Here is a 26154-nt window from a genome sequence, read left to right as displayed (position 1 = left end):
ATTAATATGGTGTTGTATTATTTTTTATTTTACATTACTAAATTGATAAACGAGGTTGGGGAGTGTTTATTACAAGTAAAGGAGTTTTTCAGTGTATTTATATAAATTAAAAGACTTTTTTTCTGTGTGTCCTTCTTACTTTTGATTATGGAGTTAGTATCTTATAAATGCCTTTCCATTTCTAACTCTAGGTTTGATATCAACTGAGATTAGAAAGCTGACATCAACCCCACAAATATTGCCCCACTTGCCACGGCACCAGGGCAAATGGGAAGACCCAGGCAAAGTGCCAGAATTAGCGCATCTAATAGATGCACCTTTTCTGGTGCATCTGCAGGCTGTTATTTTTAGGATGTGGAGGCAGTATCCATGGCCCCTTACTAGTCTGACAATACCAGCCCTCAGCTGTCTGTTTTAGCTTGGCTGGCTGTCCAAAACTAAGAGGACCCCCCATTTTTGAAAATTATTAATTTAAATAATTTGAAAACAAGTCGTGGAGACCCCTCTACTTTTCATAACCAGTCAAGATAATGCTGACAGCTGAAGGCCGCAACCCACAGCTGCCAGTTTTGCCTGAGCTGCTTATCAAGAATAGAGGGGACCCCACGTCATGTTTTCATCAGTGCCGGCTGATGGAATACTCTCATCATCATACACCTGGTCTTGCTGCTTTCAACAACCTGATAAACGCTATGCAAAGGAGAAGTGTTGTACTGTATGAGGCAAATTGTGGTCACACCAGATACTGACCAGTTTTCTGACACGCCCGGAACCCACCAATTTTTTAAAACTGAACATTTTATAGCTTTCATTTTAATGGTGCCAATGTCATGCTGGGTGAAGAATAAGTAAGTGCACAACAACGGGGAGAGGTAGGGGGAGCCCAAAAACTAGGGAAGTGGGGAGTGGAGACTGCTAGGCAGATCTAAAATCACCCTATCTACCCTAACCATCCCTATACTGGTTCTGCACCTATTGCTGAGCAGAAACCTGCCTGACCCTAGTGATAGGCCCTGGTTAAGGAGGGGATGGGGAGTCACTAGTCAGTCCCCACTACAACTAAAGACAGAGGGTAGACGAACGAGGGGCATACTTCGCTTGAGAAGACAAACGAGATGTCACGCCAGCAATCCTCCAAGAGTCTTCTGAGAAAGAACTAACAGACTGTTAGTACTTCCATCTAGACAGAAACACGTAAGAGCTAACACCAGCACCATGCTGCAGCAACTGAATGCATTTAAATCTACAGCACAGGTGTGCAATTAGCAGCAGAAGGTGGAGGTAACTATTGGGTACTAGAGGGAGGATATCGCTCCATAACAGAAATGCAAAAATCAAGAACCTGCTTGAGCTAATAGCAAAGACCTTCTACAGCTGGATCGAGGATGACTGTCTGTCACACCTGACACACCCGTGACAGCCAGCCTAAGGGCTCATTTCCACTGGCGAGGAAAACGGACGAGTGCAATCCGATAAAAAATCGGATTGCACTCGGACCAATGTTATTCAATAGGTGTCTTTTCATTTGCGATTTTTTTCTCGGACGAAATCGGACTGAGAAAAAAATCGCAGCATGCTGCGATTTGCTGTGAGTCTCGGACGAGACTCGCCAATGCAAGTCAATGGGTGCGAGAAAAAAATCGCACAGCACTCGCACCATGCGAGTTCTGTCTGATTTTTACGCACCGGTGTCCTTTGAAAAGCCGGCAATTCAGCGCGGTGTACAGTAAAATCACACTGACAGGTTAGAATAGACTAGATATATACACATAGAATGTGTATATATACATATATATATGTCAGTGAGACACCTATATATGTATATTTATATTTAATGCAGCTCTGGATAGCATAAAAGCCGCTAATTCAATTGCCAGCTTTTGCTCTCTCCTTCACAAACCCGACATGATATGAGGCATGGTTTACATACAGTAAACCATCTCATATCCCCTTTTTTTTTGCATATTCCACACTACTAATGTTAGTAGTGTGTATGTGCAAACTTTGGCCACTGTAGCTGCTCAAATAAAGGGTTAAATGGCGGAAAAAATTGGCGTGGGCTCCCGCGCAATTTTCTCCGCCAGAGTGGTAAAGCCAGTGACTGACGGCAGATATTAATAGCCTAGAGAGGGTCCATGGTTATTGGCCCCCCCTGGCTACAAACATCTGCCCCCAGCCACCCCAGAAAAGGCACATCTGGAAGATGCGCCTATTCTGGCACTTGGCCACTCTCTTCCCACTCCCGTGTAGCGGTGGGATATGGGGTAATGAAGGGTTAATGCCACCTTGCTATTGTAAGGTGACATTAAGCCAGATTAATAATGGAGAGGCATCAATTATGACACCTATCCATTATTAATCCAATTGTTTGAAAGGGTTAAAAAACACACACACACATGATTTAAAAGTATTTTAATGAAATAAACACAGCGGTTGTTTTAATATTTTATTGCTCTCTCAATCCATTTGCAGACCCTCGCTTGGCAAAACAATAAACACACAATATACATACCTTCTGCTGACCCGTCACGTCCCACGAAGTAATCCATCTGAAGGGGTTAAAATAATTTACAAGCAGGAGCCCTGCAAATGCAGCTGTGCTCGTGCTTGTAATTCCCCGGCGAATGAAGGAAATGTAGGTCATTGACCTACATTTCCTTCAGTCGCGGTGATGCGCCCCCTGGTGGATGTCCTCATATGACCTGGAGCGTGGGAAAAAGTTCCCAGGCTGCAGTTCATGAGAACATCCAGCAGGGGCGCATCACCGCGACTGAATGTAAGTATAGATCACTCTGCTTTCCTTTCAGCACCCGGGGATTACAGGCACGAGCGAGTGGTTTATCGCAGCTCGTGCCTGTAATATTAGTTAACCCCTTCAGATGGATTACCTCGTGGGACGTGATAGGACATCAGAAGGTATGTATATTGTATGTTTATTATTTTGCCAAGCGAGGGTGTTCCTGATGGATTGAGAGAGCAATAAAATACTAAAACAACCTGTTTGTTTCTTTCATTAAAATACTTTTAAATCATGTGTGTGTGTGTTTTTTAACCCTTTCAGACAATTGGATTAATAATGGATAGGTGTCATAATTGACGCCTCTCCATTATTAATCTGGCATAATGTCACCTTACAATAGCAAGGTGACATTAACCCTTCATTACCCCATATCCCACCACTACACGGGAGTGGGAAGAGAGTGGCCAAGTGCCAGAATAGGCGCATCTTCCAGATGTGCCTTTTCTGGGGTGGCTGGGGGCAGATGTTTGTAGCCAGGGGGGGGCCAATAACCATGGACCCTCTCCTGGCTATTAATATCTGCCGTCAGTCACTGGCTTTACCACTCTGGCGGAGAAAATTGCGCGGGAGCCCACGCCAATTTTTCCGCCATTTAACCCTTTATTTGAGCAGCTACAGCGGCCAAATTTTGCACATACACACTACTAACATTAGTAGTGTGGAATATGCAAAAAAAAAGGGGATATGAGATGGTTTACTGTATGTAAACCATGTCTCATATCATGTCGGGTTTGTGAAGGAGAGAGCAAAAGCTGGCAATTGAATTAGCGGCTTTTATGCTATCTAGCGCTGCATTAACCCCTTCCTGACATCGGACGTACTATCCCGTCGAGGTGGGGTGGGCCCGTATGACCACCGACGGGATAGTACGTCATCACCGATCAGCGGCGCTCACGGGGGGAGCGCGGCCGATCGCGGCCGGGTGTCAGCTGCATATCGCAGCTGACATCCGGCACTATGTGCCAGGAGCAGTCACGGACCGCCCCCGGCACATTAACCCCCGGCACACCGCGATCAAACATGATCGCAGTGTACCGGCGGTATAGGGAAGCATCGCGCAGGGAGGGGGCTCCCTGCGGGCTTCCCTGAGACCCCCGGAGCAACGCGATGTGATCGCATTGCTGCGAGGGTCTCCTACCTCCTTCCTGGCTGCAGGTCCCGGATCCAAGATGGCCGCGGCATCCGGGTCCTGCAGGGAAGGAGGTGGCTTACCGAGTGTCTGCTCAGTGCAGACGCTGGTAAGCCTGCACCGATGTAAGTGAGATCGGTGATCTGATAGAGTGCTGTGCACACTATCAGATCATCGATCTGTGATGTCCCCCCCTGGGACAAAGTAAAAAAGTTAAAAAAAAATTTTTCCACATGTGTAAAAAAAATTAAAAAAAATTCCTAAATAAATAATTAAAAAAATATATATATTATTCCCATAAATACATTTCTTTATCTAAATAAAAAAAACAAAACAATAAAAGTACACATATTTAGTATCGCCGCGTCCGTAACGACCCAACCTATAAAACTGTCCCACTAGTTAACCCCTTCAGTAAACACCGTAAGAAAAAAAAAAAAAAAACAAGGCAAAAAACAACGCTTTATTACCATACCGCCGAACAAAAAGTGGAATAACACGCGATCAAAAAGACTGATATAAATAACCATGGTACCGCTGAAAACGTCATCTTGTCCCGCAAAAAACAAGCCGCCACACAGCATCATCAGCAAAAAAATTAAAAAGTTATAGTCCTGAGAATAAAGCGATACCAAAATAATTATTTTTTCTATAAAATAGTTTTTATCGTATAAAAGCGCCAAAACATAAAAAAATGATATGAGATATCGCTGTAATCGTACTGACCCGTCGAATAAAACTGCTTTATCAATTTTACCAAACGCGGAACGGTATAAACGCCTCTCCCAAAAGAAATTCATGAATAGCAGGTTTTTGGTCATTCTGCCTCACAAAAATCGGAATAAAAAGTGATCAAAAATGGTCACATGTCCGAAAATGTTACCAATAAAAACGTCAACTCGTCCCGCAAAAAACAAGACCTCACATGACTTTGTAGACCAAAATGTGGAAAAATTCTAGGTCTCAAAATGTGGAGACGCAAAAACTTTTTTGCTATAAAAAGCGTCGCTGGTTTCACACTTGCGTTTTTGTCTGCAGCGTTTTTTGCACAAAAAAACGCATGCGTTTTTTCCCTATATTTAACATTGAAAACGCATGCGTTTTTTTGTACGGGTTTGGTCGCGTTTTCAAACGCATGCGTTTTTTTTCTGCATGCGTTCATTTTCAGAAATACAACCTGCAGTATTTTCTTGCGTTTTTAAGCACATGCGTTTGCGTTAAAAACGCATGCGTTTTTATCGAAAAAAAACAGAAAACACACTGAAAAGCCACCCACCACCATCAAGGTGATAAAGAGATCCAAACCCTAACCCTAACTCTCCCCCTAACCTCACCCCTAACCGTTTAATGAACATTTTCTGACAGTCGTAGTGCCACGTATTTCAGTGCCACGTATTTCAGTGCCACGTATTTCAGTGCCACGTATTTCAGTGCCACGTATTTCAGTGCCACGTATCACGTATTTCAGTGCCACGTGTGTCAGTGCCACGTATTTAAGTGCCACGTATCACGTATTTCAGTGCCACATATTTTAGTGCCACGTATTTCAGTTGCACGTATTTCAGTTGCACTTATTTCAGTTGCACGTATTTCAGTTGCACGTATTTCAGTGCCACGTATTTCAGTGGCACGTATTTCAGTGCCACGTATTTCAGTGCCACGTATCACGTATTTCAGTGCCACGTATTTCAGTGCCACGTATTTAAGTGCCACATATCACGTATTTCAGTGCCACGTGTTTCAGTGCCACGTATTTAAGTGCCACGTATCACGTATTTCAGTGCCACGTATCACGTATTTCAGTGCCACATATTTAAGTGCCACGTATTTAAGTGCCACGTATTTCAGTTGCACGTATTTCAGTTGCACGTATTTCAGTGCCACGTATTTCAGTGCCACGTATTTCAGTGCCACGTATCACGTATTTCAGTGCCACGTGTTTCAGTGCCACGTATTTAAGTGCCACGTATCACGTATTTAAGTGCCACGTATTTCAGTGCCACGTATTTCAGTGCCACGTATTTCAGTGCCACGTATTTCAGTGCCACGTATTTCAGTCACGTTTAGGGTTAGGGGTAGGGGTAGGGTTAGGGTTAGGGCTAGGGTTGGAGGTAAAGTCAGGGTTAGGGTTGGGGCTAAAGTTATGGTTGGGGCTAAAGTTAGGGTTTGGATTACATTTACGGTTTGGATTAGGGTTGGGATTAGAATTATGGGTGTGTCAGGGCTAGGGGTGTGGTTAGGGTTACCGTTGGGATTAGGGTTAGGGATGTGTTTGGGTTAGGGTTTCAGGTAGAATTGGGGAGTTTCCACTGTCCAGGCACATCAGGGGCTCTCCAAGCGCGACATGGCGTCCAATCTCAATTCCAGCCAATTCTGCGTTGAAAAAGTAAAACAGTGCTCCTTCCCTTCCGAGCTCTCCCATGCGCCCAAAAAGGGGTTTACCCCAACATATGTGTTATCAGCGTACTCGGGACAAATTGAACAACAACTTCTGTGGTCCAAGTTCTCTTGTTATGCTTAGGAAAATAAAAATTTGGGGGGCTAAAAATGATTTTTGTGGGAAAAAAAAGATGTTTTATTTTCACGGCTCTGCATTATAAACTGTAGTGAAACACTTGGGGGTTCAAAGTTCTCACAACACATCTAGATAAGTACCTTGGGAGGTCTAGTTTCCAATATGGGGTCACTTGTGGGGGGTTTGTACTGTTTGGGTACATCAGGGGCTCTGCAAATGCAACGTGATGCCTGCAGACCAATCCATTTAAGGCTGCATTCCAAATGGCGCTCCTTCCCTTCCGAGCTCTGTCATGCACCCAAACAGTGATTCCCCCCCACATATGGGGTATCAGCGTACTCAGGACAAATTGGACAACAACTTTTGGGGTCTAATTTATCCTGTTACCCTTGTGAAAATACAAAACTGGGGGCTAAAAAATAATTTTTGTGAAAAAAAAAGGAATTTTTATTTTCACGGCTTTGCGCTATAAACTTTAGTGAAACACTTGGGGGTTCAAAGTTCTCAAAACACATCTAGATAAGTTCCTTGGGAGGTCTAGTTTTCAATATGGGGTCACTTGTGGGGGGTTTGTACTGTTTGGGTACATCAGGGGCTCTGCAAATGCAACGTGACGGCTGCTGACCAATCCATTTAAGTCTGCGTTCCAAATGGTGCTCCTTCCCTTCCGAGCTCTGTCATGCGCCCAAACAGTGGTTCACCCCCACATATGGGGTATCAGCGTACTCAGGACAAATTGGAAAACAAATTTTGGGGTCCAATTTATTCTGTTACCGTTGTAAAAATACAAAGCTGGGGGCTAAAAAATCATTTTTGAGAAAAAAAAAATAATTATTTTCACGGCTCTGCGTTACAATCTGTAGTGAAACACTTGGGGGTTCAAAGCTCTCAAAACACATCTAGATAAGTTCCTTAGGGGGTCTACTTTCCAAAATGGTGTCACTTGTGGGGGGTTTCAATGTTTAGGCACATCAGGGGCTCTCCAAACGCAACATGGCGTCCCATCTCAATTCCAGTCAATTTTGCATTGAAAAGTCAAATGGCGCTCCTTCCCTTCCAAGCTCTGCCATGCGCCCAAACAATGGTTTACACCCACATATGGGGTATCAGCGTACTCAGGACAAATTGCACAACATTTTTTGGGGTCCAATTTCTTCTCTTACCCTTGGGAAAATAAAAAATTGGGGGCGAAAAGATCATTTTTGTGAAAAAATCTGATTTTTTATTTTTACGGCTCTGCATTATAAACTTCTGTGAAGCACTTGGTGGGTCAAAGTGCTCACCACACATCAAGATAAGTTCCTTAGGGGGTCTACTTTCCAAAATGGTGTCACTTGTAGGGGGTTTCAATGTTTAGGCACATCAGGGGCTCTCCAAACGCAACATGGTGTCCCATCTCAATTCCAGTCAATTTTGCATTGAAAAGTCAAATGGCGCTCCTTCCCTTCCAAGCTCTGCCATGCGCCCAAACAATGGTTTACACCCACATATGGGGTATCAGCGTACTCAGGACAAATTGCACAACATTTTTTGGGGTCCAATTTCTTCTCTTACCCTTGGGAAAATAAAAAATTGGGGGCGAAAAGATCATTTTTGTGAAAAAATATGATTTTTTTTTTTACGGCTCTGCATTATAAACTTCTGTGAAGCACTTGGTGGGTCAAAGTGCTCACCACACATCAAGATAAGTTCCTTAGGGGGTCTACTTTCCAAAATGGTGTCACTTGTAGGGGATTTCAATGTTTAGGCACATCAGGGGCTCTCCAAACGCAACATGGCGTCCCATCTCAATTCCAGTCAATTTTGCATTGAAAAGTCAAATGGCGCTCCTTCCCTTCCAAGCTCTGCCATGCGCCCAAACAATGGTTTACACCCACATATGGGGTATCAGCGTACTCAGGACAAATTGCACAACATTTTTTGGGGTCCAATTTCTTCTCTTACCCTTGGGAAAATAAAAAATTGGGGGCAAAAAGATCATTTTTGTGAAAAAATATGATTTTTTTTTTTACGGCTCTGCATTATAAACTTCTGTGAAGCACTTGGTGGGTCAAAGTGCTCACCACACATCAAGATAAGTTCTTTAGGGGGTCTACTTTCCAAAATGGTGTCACTTGTAGGGGGTTTCAGTGTTTAGGCACATCAGGGGCTCTCCAAACGCAACATGGCGTCCCATCTCAATTCCAGTCAATTTTGCATTGAAAAGTCAAATGGCGCTCCTTTCCTTCCGAGCTCTGCCATGCGCCCAAACAGTGGTTTACCCCCACATATGGGGTATCAGCGTACTCAGGACAAATTGTACAAAAAATTTGGGGGTCCATTTTCTCCTGTTACCCTTGGTAAAATAAAACAAATTGGAGCTGAATTAAATTTTGTGTGAAAAAAAGTTAAATGTTCATTTTTATTTAAACATTCCAAAAATTCCTGTGAAACACCTGAAGGGTTAATAAACTTCTTGAATGTGGTTTTGAGCACCTTGAGGGGTGCAGTTTTTAGAATGGTGTCACACTTGGGTATTTTCTATCATATAGACCCCTCAAAATGACTTCAAATGAGATGTGGTCCCTAAAAAAAAATGGTGTTGTAAAAATGAGAAATTGCTGGTCAACTTTTAACCCTTATAACTCCGTCACAAAAAAAAATTTTGGTTCCAAAATTGTACTGATGTAAAGTAGACATGTGGGAAATGTTACTTATTAAGTATTTTGCGTGACATATGTCTGTGATTTAAGGGCATAAAAATTCAAAGTTGGAAAATTGCGAAATTTTCAAAATTTTTGCCAAATTTCCATTTTTTTCACATATAAACGCAAGTTATATCGAATAAATTTTACCACTAACATGAAGTACAATATGTCACGAGAAAACAATGTCAGAATCGCCAAGATCCATCAAAGCGTTCCAGAGTTATAGCCTCATAAAGGGACAGTGGTCAGAATTGTAAAAATTGGCCCGGTCATTAACGTGCAAACCACCCTTGGGGGTGAAGGGGTTAAATATAAATATACATATATAGGTGTCTCACTGACATATACACTCACCGGCCACTTTATTAGGTACACCATGCTAGTAACGGGTTGGACCCCCTTTTGCCTTCAGAACTGCCTCAATTCTTCGTGGCATAGATTCAACAAGGTGCTGGAAGCATTCCTCAGAGATTTTGGTCCATATTGACATGATGGCATCACACAGTTGCCGCAGATTTGTCGGCTGCACATCCCAAAGATGCTCCATACAAGGCAGGATGGATCCATGCTTTCATGTTGTTTACGCCAAATTCTGACCCTACCATCCGAATGTCGCAGCAGAAATCGAGACTCATCAGACCAAGCAACGTTTTTCCAATCTTCTACTGTCCAATTTCGATGTGCTTGTACAAATTGTAGCCTCAGTTTCCTGTTCTTAGCTGAAAGGAGTGGTACCCGGTGTGGTCTTCTGCTGCTGTAGCCCATCTGCCTCAAAGTTCGACGCACTGTGCGTTCAGAGATGCTCTTAGGCCTACCTTGGTTGTAACGGGTGGCGATTTGAGTCACTGTTGCCTTTCTATCAGCTCGAACCAGTCTGCCCATTCTCCTCTGACCTCTGGCATCAACAAGGCATTTCCGCCCACAGAACTGCCGCTCACTGGATTTTTTTTCTTTTTCGGACCATTCTCTGTAAACCCTAGAGATGGTTGTGCGTGAAAATCCCAGTAGATCAGCAGTTTCTGAAATACTCAGACCAGCCCTTCTGGCACCAACAACCATGCCACGTTCAAAGGCACTCAAATCACCTTTCTTCCCCATACTGATGCTCGGTTTGAACTGCAGGAGATTGTCTTGACCATGTCTACATGCCTAAATGCACTGAGTTGCCGCCATGTGATTGGCTGATTAGAAATTAAGTGTTAACAAGAAGTTGGACAGGTGTACCTAATAAAGTGGCCGGTGAGTGTATATATGTATATACACACATTCTATGTGCATATATCTACTCTATTCTAACCTGTCAGTGTGATTTTACTGTACACGGCGCTGAATTTTCTCAAACAATATTTGAGAAAAAAAAGGCCTTTTTTGTACATAGAAAAAGTCTTAGATCTTTGAGTTCAGCTCATGAAAATTGGGAGAAAAAACACAAGTGTTACATATTTTTTCAGTGTATATTGTAAACTGTGATGGGGATACCTCCAGACATAAGGCAAGTGTTCTGGTAATAATTCCAGAGTACTCATTTTAAGAAATTGTGCAAAATCTGAAGAAAAGAATATTAAAAATCCTAGTTGTTTCCGCCTGTCAACATTTTTCTTTCCCTATTGTATTTGTTCCCACTGAAGATGATGTAGAATAAAAAAGATCATTACATGTCATGAAAAATGCAATTAGGTTTCTCAACATCTCTAAAAATCTCTGATCTAAAAGGTGATGGCACTCTTAAAGGTCTGCGGTACTAGATATGTATGGCCCCAAACCAGATGATATTCAAAATGACTCAGTAACTGTTATATGAGCCATAGTGCACTGCTGTCTGGTAAGAGGAAGCCATAGAATAGGTTTAACATTTTATTTAGCTATACATGGTTTTTTTTCCACTTTTTAATAAAATAGGCCAAAAGGAAGAGGTTGTCATTAAGAAGTGTTACTTACTGTACTCCTCTGCCATTTTAGTGCTGCTGCTCCTGTAACGAGGAGACCGAGGTCGTCACATGATCCCCCTCTTTGGACACTGTTCACAAGGACTGCATACGGTACCTTGTCGTTTACCAATGTATTCATGTAATATTGCTATGTATGTATTTGATATGCACTGTTTATAAGCTTAGGGATAGAATAGGTTGTATAGGGCCATACAGGGATTAGAATAGTGCAGGCACCAGAGAGATAGGGATCTAGATAGAATAGTATAGTGAGCATTAGGGGTTTTCCAGTTGGGATGAGCTATAGAGCAGTGCAGCATAGAGCAGTGGGATATAGGGAGGCACTTCCTGGTTAGAGTCAGTAAGAATGAAGCAGTGACAGAGGACAGTCTGACAGCCATGGGGATAAGGTTGCTTTGGCAAGATGGGGCCCCAGGCTAAGTGTCGTGCAGCCAGTCTCCAGCTTAGACAGTACTGTTCTGAGGAAGGATCCGAAGCTTATGGCAGTGACTAGGGGCAGCTGACACAGCGAGCCTATTACCCTATAACTTGAAGCCAGACCAGGGGAATGGCAGAAAGCTGGTGGGCCCCAAGGCACGGATGGGACAGAGATTTTCATGACAAGACAGGGACTACCGGAAGCGAGGCAGGGATTGCCAGAAGTGAGGCAGGGATTGCCAGAAGGAACAGAGGTTTCCGAGAAGGCAGGGAGAGCTTGAGAGATGCCACTCTGTGTACACTGAGCTACATTTGTGATGGCTACCCAACTGCTAAGTAAATATGAACTGTTGAAAAAGGACATTGTCTCTGAAATGCTTTGTGGAGCTCGTGGAAACAGAGCTGGAGTGACAGAAGCTGAGGGGACTCTGACAGTAAATGTGAGTGTACTGCTGTGAATGCTGCACATGCAGCAGAAGGGACATTGTATTTCATCTGTGGGGCACCAGGGTGTGGGAACACCACAGCCCATTGCCACGACTACCACCCTGGCCGCCTTAAACTCCTAGCATAATTATTATTATTATTATTATTGTTTATTTATATAGCACCATTAATTCCATGGTGCTGTACATGAGAAGGGGTTACATCAAAATACAAATATCACTTACAGTAAACAAAACTAACAATGACAGACTGGTACAGCGGGAAGAGGACCCTGCCCTTGCGGGCTTACAATCTACAGGATTGTGGGGAAGGAGACAGTAGGTCAAGGGTAAATCCCCATCGGGACTTGAAGTGATATTGTCCCATCCATTCTGTTCTCTCACCACTATGGCCACTGATTGGCTGCAAGGTCTGGTGACTGACGGACAGGATGTCATTCAACTAAAAGTGAGGTTATCCTGTTCATTAGTCACCTGACCTTGTAGTTAATCATTGGTCATAGCGTTACAGAATAGATGAGATGTCATCACTTTCGGGCACCGAGCGTTACCCCAAACAGTAAGGTGTAAATAACAGGGTGGATAAAAATCAATGTTTTTTTTAAAAAATCAAAAAAATCGGATTTTTTTGATTTAAATCGGATTTTTTTTATTTAAATCGGATTTTTTTCAATAAACTGCTTTTTGAGGAAAATATTTTACCATCCAAAGGTTCTTCCATCATGAGATAAAGCTGAGTTGTTTAACTCAGTAGAATAAAGGCTGTATATGTGTAACATTCACAATGCCATGCTCTTCCAGAGGTTTCTGTAGGATGCTGACTATCCAACAAGTTTGGGCATGTCAACTGAATGGAAAAAGAAACTAAACCAAAAGTGAAACCAAGCTAGAAGTGTGGAATTAAAGGAGCAGTATGAACAAAATGTGGAGGCTATTAATAGTTTATACAATTAAGACATGCTGCTTTTAAACACCTACCTATTGCCATATAGTAAAACAAAAAAGATTTTTACTTACTTTGGGGTCCCCCCCTCACCCTGGCGTTAGATCGTTGCCCCTAGTTTCGTCCGTGTAACTATGGGCGCACATGCGCACTGCTCTCACTTCTCATTTTAATCGTGATTTATATTAAAAAAAACCTTTTGATTTAAATCAGTGATTTAAATCATGATTAAAATCATGATTTAAATCGATCCGATTTAAATAGAAAAAAATCTTTTGATTTAAATCGTGATTTAAATCATGATTTAAATCGGCGTGATTTAAATCAATCCACCCTGGTAAATAACATAGCTTACTTTATTTTGTAACAACCCTTCCCTCTGGTGAGTTTTGGAAAAGACTGTTCAAAATGCCTTTAAATTGTGGAATGTTGTAAGTCTTTTGGAAAAATGTTTTCCTGTAAGAAGACAGTCTAATGCTCCACAAGAAATTAACCACCTCATTAATAATGGTTTATGAACCGATCTCCCAGCTTATTCTATGAATTATATGATTTCATCACTTAGTTGAAAACGACAGTGTTATATGCGATACTCGGTTTACTGTAAGGATATCGATGGTAGAAAATCTCTATATCGGACCTTGTGTCTTCCATCTATAGTCACATTGTAAATGTATCTAACTACATGGGGTTATTTCAGGTAATCTTGCTCCAGAAACAGTTCTCTGTGGTATTGTTTTAAGTTAGTCTTGGGCTGCCAGATTCTTGCGGCAACCGTATTTATATGTAGATCTGAGTGACATGAATGGATCATGAATGAAGTCTTTAGTGTGGGAATTAGTCTATGTATAAGCCTTGCGGCAGATACGCTCTGATGTGATCTAACTGCATGGGGAACTCCACTGCCCGTATAATCGTATGTGACAGATCCAAGATAGAAATAAATCACGTGTGTGACTTATACATGTATATAGAGATATATAGGTGTAGATCTATGTATACTGTATATAGGTATGCATACACACAATTTGTATGCACATTAATCATACTAAACAGTCTGATGTTCTGTCATAAAGAACATCTGGCAGAACTGACTGACAATATCTAGACACATTAATGTAAACATATTAATAATTACCAGTGTAATAGTAGGTTTAGGAATCCAAATAAAATGAAAATAAGAACAAGTGAACAGTAACAGTTATAGTAACTATACCAGAACAACTCCTCTGACTACTCTCAGATTGGGTCAGCCGTATTCCTTGTTGTCCTACTTCCTCGGGTTGGCACGTGAGATGTCACTCATTAGTCATCCACATACAGGCATATGCCTTACATAGAGATCTATGACCTGCAGCAACTTTGCGTTAATACAATGGAGATTGTTAGCTTAGATATACTGTAACCTACCAAAATATAAAGGTTAACAGTATAAAATTAACGATATCCATAAACATCTTTATTACCGTATGTACTCAAACATTAGAAGAAAACAACATTAAATATGACATGTGCACCACAATATCCAGCTTGTAGAGATGTTCCACACACCGATACTTCTTCATCTTGAATAAACTGACCACTTTCACATTCGCGCTAACATGTCGCCTGACATGGCATGCCTTATCACTGCTCTCTGCCCAGTGCACTGGGGAGTTGAGTTGGGCACATTTCCATACTATGTCCCATCTGTATACTTTACTTGTAAGTTTGTAATTGCATTGAATGATTGCCACATCTATAACCCAGATGAGTACATACCATCCCATTGGCCATTTGGGACCTAAATATCCTCCTCAGCATTGAAACTTCAACACTAACAAGGAAAGATCCTGGATTTAAGGAGATCACAGGATGGACGGACATGTTAATAATATAAAAATGATGACAAAATGGAAACATTTTCAAAACACATTGATTTATCGAGTATGAATGCCAAGCGCAGAAATACACGCACTTACACACGTCGACATGTTATCACATATGCTATTAATGGTTATTTGAGGAATGTTTTACTATATTTGATGCACTTGCGCTCGTAAATCATCAGGATCAGCTACTGGCTGCCCTCTTTGCAATTGCCTACCCATGACACCATGAGGAGGCCTTGACGAGGGAATGGGACATTGCCCCAGGAGCAGTTTTTCAACATGACAACCCAAGACTGCATGGTGCTCGTACTTCTCTGAGAGCCTATATGGCATAAATATGCTACCAAGGCCTGCAGCGTCTCCTGACTTGTCTCCTTTCGAGCACATCTCGGATGTTATTAGTCGGCTATTGCAAAGGGAGCTGCTAGCTGCGGATCTTGATGATTTCTGCGCCCAACAGCATTCAGCGAGGCAGTACATTCCTCAGAAAACTATTAATAACCTTATTGATAACAGCCAAGGCATAAGTGTGTGCATTTCTGTGCATGGTGCTCATGGTACTTGATACTGAATAAATTGAGGTTGTCTTGAAAATGTTGTTTCTATTTTTTCATCATTTGCATATAATTAACATGTCTGTCGATCCTGACATTTTAATAACTCCACAACTTTTCCTTCTTGGTCTTGAAAACGAACATTTCAGTGTTGAGAACTGTATTTTAAAGGGAATTTCTCATCAGGTTCTTGCTACTCCATCTAAAACCTGCATGATGTATGGCAGAGAACCTGATTATGGTTATGTGTCACTTACTGGGCTGCATGCTATATTCTTTATAATATCACTGTTATGGCTTCCGATCTACCAGGTCTCTGAATGCTGAACTCTGTATAACCCCGCCCACTGATTGGCAGCTTTCCATGTACACTGTGCATAAGCAGAAAGCTGCCAATCAGTAGTGGGGGTGGGGTTATACATAGCTCATGAATATGGAAGACAACATAGGAGCAGGTTTACTAGTCCTCTAGTGATAGTGTCCTGTTGATAAAACAGTGATCTTATCAAACTTACAGCAAGCATCCCAGTAACTGGCACATCGATTAAATCAGGGTCTTTGTCTCTACATCATGCTATTCTCAGATTGGGTGGCAAAAATCTAGGGACAGATTCCCTCTAAGAAACTGATCTATGTTTGTGCCTTTATGTATAGTATGTATATGTTTTTTATGCATATGACCCTTTATTTAATATTTGATTACATGTAGGTATTTTTATGGGTAAAACAGGCCTCAGTTCTATGCCTCAATGCTCTGAGGAGCAAGTAAATTGCACAATGATAGCTAAAAAGTTAATTTTGCATAACGTGCTATGTTGTCTTTTTTAAGTAGTAAAATGATATCTTTGGCAAGGAGAAGGGCAATTTCCTTGGTCAATATTCGTTCTGGTAAAATATTATCCATGGGTCTCCTTGTCAGTACAAATGAATATTTCCATCTCTGTTTAACCAGTTCATCTTATTCCTTTCTATAATAATAAAGGTCACACAACGGTTATTTTACTGACATTTCGTCTGCTCTAAGTGAAGTCAATCTGATTGTACATAAATTGCCATCTTTCAGTGCAAATCCCGACACAAGATCATTACAACTACGCAATCTTTGTTTGTGCCGTCTTCCTTCATTGATTCTTCTTCTCTCATCTGCTCTAAAAATTAGGAGAAGCAAAAATAGAAGTAAATTAATGAATGCTCCCCAACTTAATCTATGGGTACTCTAGTCAGCGTCAAGACTATAATGTACCGTAACTTATATAAACTTTGGGGTTCAAAAATAATTCTATACATATTGTGATCCAGCGAAAATTCCCAGCAGATTCTATGTTAGCTCATCAGCTGTCATAGGGTGTTTGACGGTAGTGATTTTCAGCTGGCTCACAGTCTGTCTATAGAAGTCTAATTGGTAAATGGTAGATAAAACTGCAGTACTCAGCAGCGGCTACTAAGCGATGTACAGGGTTGTGCATCATATATATCCAGTCACTAACAGAGCAGATTAGCTGATTGGGGTGGGAACCAGGTGTTGGACACCCACCAATCTCAAATTGATGAGATATCCTACAGTCATGGGTGGGAGTGCTGGGTGTTAGACCTCATTAGTCTCATATCAATGGCTAGTCCTGCAGTTAGGACATCAGTTGTTAAGTACTGAACCACAAATCGCCAGAAAAACTGACAGACTGGAGTCACAGACTACCAACTAACCTGAGGTATGGGCTGAGCAGAGAGAGGTAGGACAGTATAGTAAGAGACTGTACACTGCCTTGAAAAATTATTCTTATGCCGTGCACTTTTCCACATTTTGTAAAGTTACACACTCATACTGAAATACATTTATTGGGATTGTATGTGCTATACTGCCACAACGTAGCAAGTATTTGTAAAGTATAAAGGAAATGATACATGGTTTTCTAAATATTTAAAAAATGTAAATATGAAAATTGTGATGTGCATTTGTATTCAGCCCCCTGCAATTTCATACCCCTAAATAAAATCCTGAGTGACCAATTGCCTCCAGAAGTCACACTAGTAAATCGAGTCCACCCACTTGTGTGTAATTTATTCTCAGTATAACTACAGCTGTTATGTGAAAGACTCAGAGGTTTGTTGAGAACATTAGAGATCAAACAGTATCATGAAAACAAAGGAATACAAAAACAAAGGAACACACTGGACATATCAGGGATAAGAGTAAAGAAGGGTTAGGTTATTAAAAAATATCTCATGGAGCACGCTTCAATCCATCATCCAAAATGGAATGAGTGTGGCACAATTGCAAACCTACAATAACGTTGTTGTGCACCTAAACTGACATCCAAAGCACGTAGAGCTAAGCAGCCAAGAGAGGCAGTGGGAGAATTTGACTGCAGGACAACTACTAGTTGTGCACTCCTCAAGTCTAGATTTTATAGAAGAGTGGCAAGAAGAAAACGAATTTTGAAAGCAAGCCATAAGAAATTCCATTTGCAGTTTGCAAAAAACTATGTAAGGGACACAGCTAACCTGTTGACTAAGGTGCTCTGGTCAGAAGAGACCAAAGAAGAACTTTTTGGGCTAAATGAAAAACGTTATGTGTGGCAAAAAACATACACTGCAAATTACCCTGCAAACAGCATCCCCACTTTTAAACATGGTGGTGGCAGCATCATGCTGTGGTGATGCTTTTCTTCAGCAGGGGCAGGGAAGCTGGTTATAGATGATGGGGAGACGGCTAGAGCTAAATACAGAGCAATCCGGGAGGAAAACCTGTAAGAGAATGCAACAAACTTGAGACTGGGGTGCAGGTTCACCTTCCAGCAGGACAACAACCCTAAACATACTGCCAGTGCTACAATGGAATGGTTTACATTAAAGCATATTATTGTGTGTGAATGGCCCAGTGACAGTCCAGGCCTAAATTGCATTGAAAATCTGTGGCAAGAAAACTGCTGTTCACAGACGCCTCCATCCAATCTCAGTGAGGTGGAGCTAGTTTGCAAAGAATGGGCAAAAATGTCATCCTTTAGATGTGCAAAGCTGATAGGAGCATATCCCAAAAGACTTGCAGCAGTACTTGCAGTCAAAGGTGGTCCTACAAAGTATTGACTCAATGTGAGCAGAATACAAATGCACATCACAATTTTCAGATTTATATTTTAAAATATTCAGAAGCCATGTATCATTTTCTTTACACTTCACAAATGCTTACTACTTTGTGTTGGTATATCAAATACAATCCACTTAAGCTCTTTGGTGTAACATGAAAAAAATGTGGAAAACTTCACAGAGTATGAATACTTTTTCAAGGCACTGTATATCCAAAGAATGTTCCTCAATATGAACTTAGAAGACTGTGACATACAAATGTGTTAGGTAGCATTGAAGATCAAACATTAAACTGGTTTGTGGAAAATCGCAATGTAATGCTTGCTTTTCCAAATGCTACATATAAGTGACAGCCTTAGGTGGATATCTGGTATGGTGAACATCACAAGGTGGAAAGGGTGAGATTTATGAGGACAAACTGTAACGTCTGTTAGGTGATATAATTGCTAAGCTCTATGTCCTTGGAATACAATTTTCTAGTAAAATAACTGTGTCCTTCCAACAAAAATACTTTGAATTTTCATTCTTAAACCGCAAAAGCTTTAGCTTGCCATGGGAGAATACACTGGCAGACGATGAAATAGAATTAAGGGCTACACGACCCAGTGAGGGAATGTGCACTTTTCAGGAGACACAGCCTTTCACTGTTCTTCAGTCTTAAGATTGGAGGCTGCACACCCTGGTAATGACTTAGCATGCCAATACGGTGGCAGGAGGGAAGGGGGAATTCTCGCTGGTTTTATTCTTCTTTCTGATCTTGTCTTGTACTTGCCTTCATTTTTATAATACACTGGTAGAACCATGCTGTCAGAAAAACAAAGGCGAGTAACACATATCAGTTCTGAAGACAGACATGCTACCAAAGTTTTCCCACTTGTTTCCAAAACTATGACTTCTGCGTGTCTACCTTTACTCATCTACTACAGCCATTACAGGTGGTGAACAATGGCGAGGCATAATGACTCTAAGGAAAATCCATTCCCAGGTCTTCTACTGAATAACAGTTTTTCAATGGAAATTTGTTGGGATAGAAAACCTGGGTGTTCAGGTATTTATCCTCTTTTCTACAGATTTCTTGGTTGCGAAAGAAGAACTGAGGCAAAATATGAAAAAAGTGTGGCTTCAAAGGGTTAATGTAATATCTTCTAAAATGTTATACAATTATCTGACAAAAACACATTTCTCATGACAGCATGAAGACATGTTTTAAAAAAAACTAAAAAAAGACACCACATTCAAAGGATTGTGTAAAAATATGACCCTTGTGAAGAATTCTATGATACTTCAGATCCTTCCTTTTAAGTGACAGACAGAAAAGACAGTACCAGAGAAGAAAACACGGCTCATCAGGGACAGGAGCACATTGACCCTTCGTTGCCTTCACATAACAGAGACAGCTGCACAGCTGCCAGCGAGGACGGAAGCCAAGGAACATGCAAAGATGCCAACAAAGCAATGGCCTGGTGTCACTGCCAAACTCAGACACACACCAGAGCTGGGCAAAGTACCCCAAAAACTCTGCCACAGAGGTTGCGTCATTATTATGGTGCCATCCTAACCAAGGTGACTGCAGGAGTGAATATTTCTGTATTGCTTACACAGCATATCCGGCCATGTTCAGTCCCCTTGTAAATGAATGTAACATGTCCCAGATGCAGTGGCGTGTTCCGATTATCTGTCCACCAATAACGTGTCATGTTCCTCTACGTGCTAATGACGCAATTCAATGCTCTCTTGTCACTTCTGGCACGGAAAGGATTAAGCACTGAAAAGAATAGGACACAAAAACAAATGAATCCAGTGTTCACAGGGAGGAGAATAATGTCTTCATCAGCAGAGAGGGATACAAAAGAAGGAAAGTCAGTGTTGGAGCCCTCTAGGATGGACAATAACACTTGCTCCTTCACACTTGAACATAAGGGGGAATTCACACATGGCGGATTTGTTGCAATTTTGCACAGGTAAAATCCCCAGTTGATTACAGTACAAAGCACATGAGTAAATTATAGAAATCTTCTCTACATGCTGAGGACATTTTCTAGGTGGAAAAGAAGAGCAAGCGGTGGATCTTTAATTCTGGGCAACCTGCTCATTCGTCCATGAAAATACCGTAGATTTCAACATTGCACGGATGCAATACGCTGGGAATCTGCTGCAAAATCCACATACGGATTGTTTTATGATGAAAAATGAGAATCAGATGTAGCTGGAATACATGGCGTCGCGAGTGTATTAGGGATTTTTAGGCTGCCGTCACACTAGCAGTATTTGGTCAGTATTTTACATCAGTATTTGTACACCAAAACCAGGAGTGGAACAAACAGAGGAAAAGTATAGTAGAAACATATGCACCACTTCTGTATTTATCACCCACTCCTGGTTTTGGCTTACAAATACTGATGTAAAATACTGACCAAATACTGCTAGTGTGACGGCAGCATTACACCGATTCAATTACACCGATTTGATTTTTCTTCTCATTGTAAGGAAGAATCAAAGGGATAGTCGCACATAATATATTTATAATCAGCAATGATCACTTCAGAACTGACCACCAACCTGAAAATAGACCCTAGAATAGGGTTACAAAGTCCCCTCTGTGAATGGAGTGCTACTACGCATCGATGCCCATCACTCCATTAACTTCTATGGGACCAACAGACCTATCCTGCAGACAGATGATAAATGCCTTTACTGGTAAAACCCTTTTACGGAAATACCAATACTATTGCATTTATAATTTTTACTTATTCGTTTAAAAACCGTACTTACTATAGCGGAAACATGTTCCCTAGCACTGTATAGGGATCGTGCCACTCACATCAGTCACTGTCTCCTATAGATATTCAGCCTGAGATACTGAAAATCTGATCATTTATCCACAGTTACTCCAGTTTAGTAAGCAAATCAATATTTGGTTAGTATTCAGATCCTAAAATCTTCCCTGTGCCATCTCTGTGCAGACACAACGCCGGTCGGCAGCGCACCCCATACTCACCATTCAAGAAGGCATCTGAGACAAATTACTCTGCTGCGCACATGGAAATGAACTCCTTATGTAAATTGATCTTGTCCTTTTCACTAAATAGATCTGGAATTATGTTGGGATGTGCGCCTCAATCTCATTTATTTTGCCCTATTTGACTTCAATATCCTCCTCTGTTTTATGAAATGACATTACAGGCGCGACCAAAAATCTTCTCTAACAACATGACAATCATCATGTGAGGCAGAACATCTCTTTTCTATTAGTCAAAAACAATGATGCGAAAGCAATACTTTCTAGGATTAAAATAAAGTGTGCTGTAATTTTATTAGGAAATCCCTTCATAAGCCAGATCCAGTCACCCATCACCAAACCATCGTCTGTCTTCTGACAGGCACAGATCTCTAATGTAATCATGAGTGATGGATATCAGGGACATGCTACTTTCTTTCAGTTTTCTTTGCAGATTGGAAAACGAGAGACATGGTTCATCTATCTAATAACCTATCAAGTTTGTTTTATTTATATATATACATACACACATATATATACATATTTATTTGTTTAAATATATTTATGTTATTATATATATTTACATATGACATAAATATATAAAAATTAAATATGTACTTACATAAATAAAAATTCATATATAAACAAAAATAAATATATATTTGTAATTATATATAAATTAAATATAGCTATATAAACAAAATTACATATATATGTGTATGTATGTGTGCGTCTGTGTATTATGTGCGTATACATATGCGTTTGTGTGTAATATGTGTCTATCCTTTATGACAGGAGGATGTATACATTGCACTATATATATTTATATATAATATATGTTTGTGTGTAAAATATTTGTCAATAGAAAGATGAAACATAAGAAGACAAGAAACTATTAGAAGAGCATTATATCAAACTCAAGAAGCCTTTGTCACGCCAGTTTTTGTGGGACTACAAATCCAAGCATGACCTGCTGAACTGAGAAATAGTGGAGCCACTATCTGCATGTAACATTACATTAGTTTCTTTATGATTCTTTCCGATTCACTCAACGCCACACTTATAACACAAGGTAAGTGGTGCAAGACATTCCGCGGTACAAGAATGGCAAGGATTGCTTCCTAAGGTTCATTAATTGGTTAATGCATCATCCCATGTAATTAAAACAAGAAGTCAATCTTCCAAAGGCCGGCAGCAGTGAGGAGGCCAGTAAAATATCGCCATTGATTTGATCAGGACAGGGCTTTATATAAACACTGGAGATACCTATACTCGCCTTTTTATAGACTGATAACAATAGCCCTGTCTGATAACCGGGCTCATTTCTAGAATAGAAACACAAGAGGAACTAAAGCTTCCTGCTGGATCCCTGGAGAGTTATAAGTGGCATTACCTATGAATAAAGCGAGGCGCCCCACATCTCTCACATGGGAGACAATAGGTAGCTGAAGACCATCCAGGAGGATGAAGAATCGCAAGAGAAAAGGGGAGGAACTCATGAAGAAGGATGAGAAAGCAAAGTTGGGAGGAGGCAAGGAGAGAGTGAGAAGTGTGAGGCACTGTACAGCCACAGATGTCACTTTTAACACCCACAGATCTCATTTCTCAGCAAGTCAAGGTGAAGAACAAGACTAATACTTGTTACTACAAGACAAATGGCTGAAGATTTAGGAGAACTCCTTTGTACTGGTTTTCTTCAGAAATGACTGAAATCAGCACCTTTAAACCAAGCACCAGAGAAGTTTCACAATAAATGTATCCAATAGAGGTGTATCTGAGAACATTTACTGAGGTCACAAAATCCCCCAAACTTATGGCGCATCAGGTCTCGGTTTGGATCCAGCCAAGGCGATGACACATTATGCGTTCTTCATATATTTACATAGGCTCAAAAACCACCAAGGACAACATCTGGAAGGAGTTGGTATGTTCTCCCCGTGTTTGCGTGGGTTTTCTCCGGGTTCTCCGGTTTCCTCCCACATACTGATATGGAATCTAGATTGTGAGCCCCAATGGGGACATGTCTGTAAAGTGCTGTGGAACATGTTGAATAACTAATATGTTTGTTCTCGGTATTTTGGTTCTCTAATTCATTTCATAAACCAGGTTTAGATGAAGTGGCTTTGTAGCCAGAAATTAGCTTGTGACCCCTGCAGGGGACATGGACTGAGAACAGTCTGTGTACAGCTCTGGTGAATACAATGGCGGATAAGAATGTGACAGCATTAAATATATTTAAATGCAGTTAACTAGTCACGGGCAATGGCTAAAAAGAGCTGAAAATAATCCGGCTTCACAGCAGTGTTTGTGTTGGGATCTGCTCCGCCATGTGTGTCCACAGCCTCCCCATTTATACAGGGCACGTCCGACTGTCACTTTGGAACGTAGCCTACTTATCACACAGCATTCATTTCACTAATATTCTACATATAAGGCTACAAACACAGCAATGTAAGGCAATTAGTCCACGTAAATGGTGATTACAGGTCTGGGACCACTGAAATGCTCCAGATCTGTGTGCCCACTATAATATCCCCAACAAACTAATGAATCACAGCATGTTTCTATTGAGCTTCTCATTTCCGAAGCCAAAAGGCCGTATTGTGCTGTCATAATGTAGCCTCAAGATGGTGAATCTGTTGGCAGAGCAATAAGGGCCCATTCACAGTAACTCTTACCAGCTGTGCCCAGCTGCCAGGCACACAGAAGGGCATAACACATACCAATTACATACAAGTGAGTGATTTGTCCACATATGACATGCCCATGGTCCACCAAGCTGATGATGGCCTTCGCTTGGGGTACAGTAATAGTGTGCAGAGGTTGGCATGCTTCATTGTGTCCCAGGTGGGGAACTTCAAAGTGGCGGTAAGTGAATGAAGGGGACGTGTCTCTGAACTCCCAGCACAATCCCACAGCTTACACTCAAAGCTTGGGTCTGGATCTAACGAGTAGCTGGATAATGCTGGACCATCCAAGATACCAGCAGATTATTACATTTATGACACTTTACAAGGATTGCCACTGCAGACTTTTATGCTTTCATCCTACTGTGCTGATTTATTGCACAACCACAGAAATCATTGCGGCAATTGCCACAACAAATAAAGATGTGCCCCAATCATCGCCCCCATGGTCGGCAGTCGCTGAAGAATATAAGTCTATACAGTGCCTACTGTATGGCCATCACTCTTCATCCCAGCACTGCCAGGAATAGTAAGGTGATGGCACCACTTAGTGCTACCTAAGTTCAGTCTTATAATAATATATGTCACTAGAGACTGATGATCCTGGAAAGTGAAGGTAGAAAAATGCAGGATGATATCACACATTAATCAAGAAATGCTCATTCATTTACAATGGAGGCTTTCTTATTGGATAGAGAATAATGGCTGAGATGACTTGACCTATTGCTAAGGTGACAAGTCCTGCGATGAGGGTCTCGGCAGCTCCGATTAGTGCAGTATATTCCTGGGGTCTCAGCACTGGGGATGTAGCAGAGCTGGGGTGCTGATCAGTGGACTGCTCCCCTGGGGTCATAGTAGAAGGTAGCTGGCACATGTGCTGCCAAGTAATACAACTTTCCTCTAAATCTCCTGTGTCTGGAGCTAATGCTTGTGTGAACAGGGGCTGAGGATGATCGTGGGTGATTCTGGGATCTTAGATGTGGCCATTATCTACTATTTGGCAGTATAGTGTGCGCATCATTAGGTCACACTTGCAGATGTTCCCTAGGCTGGGCCCAGGCTTTATTGGGGGTTATATAACTTCAGTGGATGTGTGTGACTTTGCTCTGTGAGCTGATTAAGGCAATTCTTGTGCCCAAGTAAAATGTCTGCTCGCTGCCTCTTCCTATCATGGTGAGCAGCCACATGTTCTGTGTGTTGGGAGTGCACAGCGGAGCAGAGCTGAGCTGGTCAGCGGGCACTGACGAGTTAAATGAGCACCTCAGCTCTGCTGCACCAGGGAGGGGACACCGTCCCCAGCTTCTCCCCGAGCTGCTCCTCAGTGTATGGCTTCTCTTCAGCACTTTTCCATTACACCCCGGGGGCTGCTGCACGCCTGTCACTTCCCCACATCTGACAAGGATAAGGAGCAGCAAGACTGGAGAAAGGAGGAGGAGGAGGAGGAAGAGGAGAAGAAGAAGGAAACTTTCACTGACCTTTCCAGAGCAGAGCAAGCGAGAGCAGGTGCAGGGCACAGAGCATGGCCACTATCCCAGCTGGCATCTTTGGGGTCCCAAGCAGAGCTTAGCAAACCAAGGGCATATCCTGGTGGTGATCGCTCTAGAAGTGCCCCCTGGCAGTGCCACCTGTAGAGATGCTGGCTGCCCACATGTCAGAGAGAGAAAGGAGAGGCTGCTGGCAACAACTTTCCTGGCACCTAGCACAGCAGAGTGGTAACATCCATGGCTTGGACTAGTGGGCGGCTAGCCCTGTGCAGGACCCCGACCTGGGCTGTAGTGAGAGGCTTCCCCTCCTGCCTGCTGCATCTTCCCAGCCCCACCAGTGACAGAGCTCTGGCCAGGAGGACTCCCGTGCAACTCCTTCAGTGTGAGAGTGGGCGTGGGCACGGGATTGGCAGCTTGTGGGATCCACTAGCAGAGCAGTGGGGGCTGCGGGGAGTGGGCACGGAGTGGCAGTGGGGTGGCTGATATTGCCTGCATCGCTCCATACCCACCACATGGATACAGTTTGGGCTGGAGTTACTGTACAGCATGGCCGGGAAGAGGTTAATGGCGAGAGCTGCTGTGAATGCTGA

At 41.9% G+C, this 26154-nt stretch overlaps 1 protein-coding gene across 1 annotated transcript in view; it reads right to left on the bottom strand.

The window, feature by feature from the left end:
- Positions 1–25954, bottom strand: part of TMEM132B (transmembrane protein 132B) — a 1073183-nt gene extending 1047229 nt beyond the window's left edge. The window contains exon 1 of the mRNA XM_077293266.1: positions 25556–25954. Within this exon, the coding sequence (XP_077149381.1) occupies positions 25556–25622 (67 nt within the window). The 5' untranslated portion in view covers positions 25623–25954. The remainder of the gene's footprint in view (positions 1–25555) is intronic.
- Positions 25955–26154: the final 200 nt, after the last annotated feature.

Source organism: Ranitomeya variabilis, chromosome 1, assembly GCF_051348905.1.
Source record: "Ranitomeya variabilis isolate aRanVar5 chromosome 1, aRanVar5.hap1, whole genome shotgun sequence".
In the NCBI taxonomy this organism is placed as follows: domain Eukaryota; kingdom Metazoa; phylum Chordata; class Amphibia; order Anura; family Dendrobatidae; genus Ranitomeya; species Ranitomeya variabilis.
This window is presented reverse-complemented; position numbering and strand designations above follow the sequence as displayed.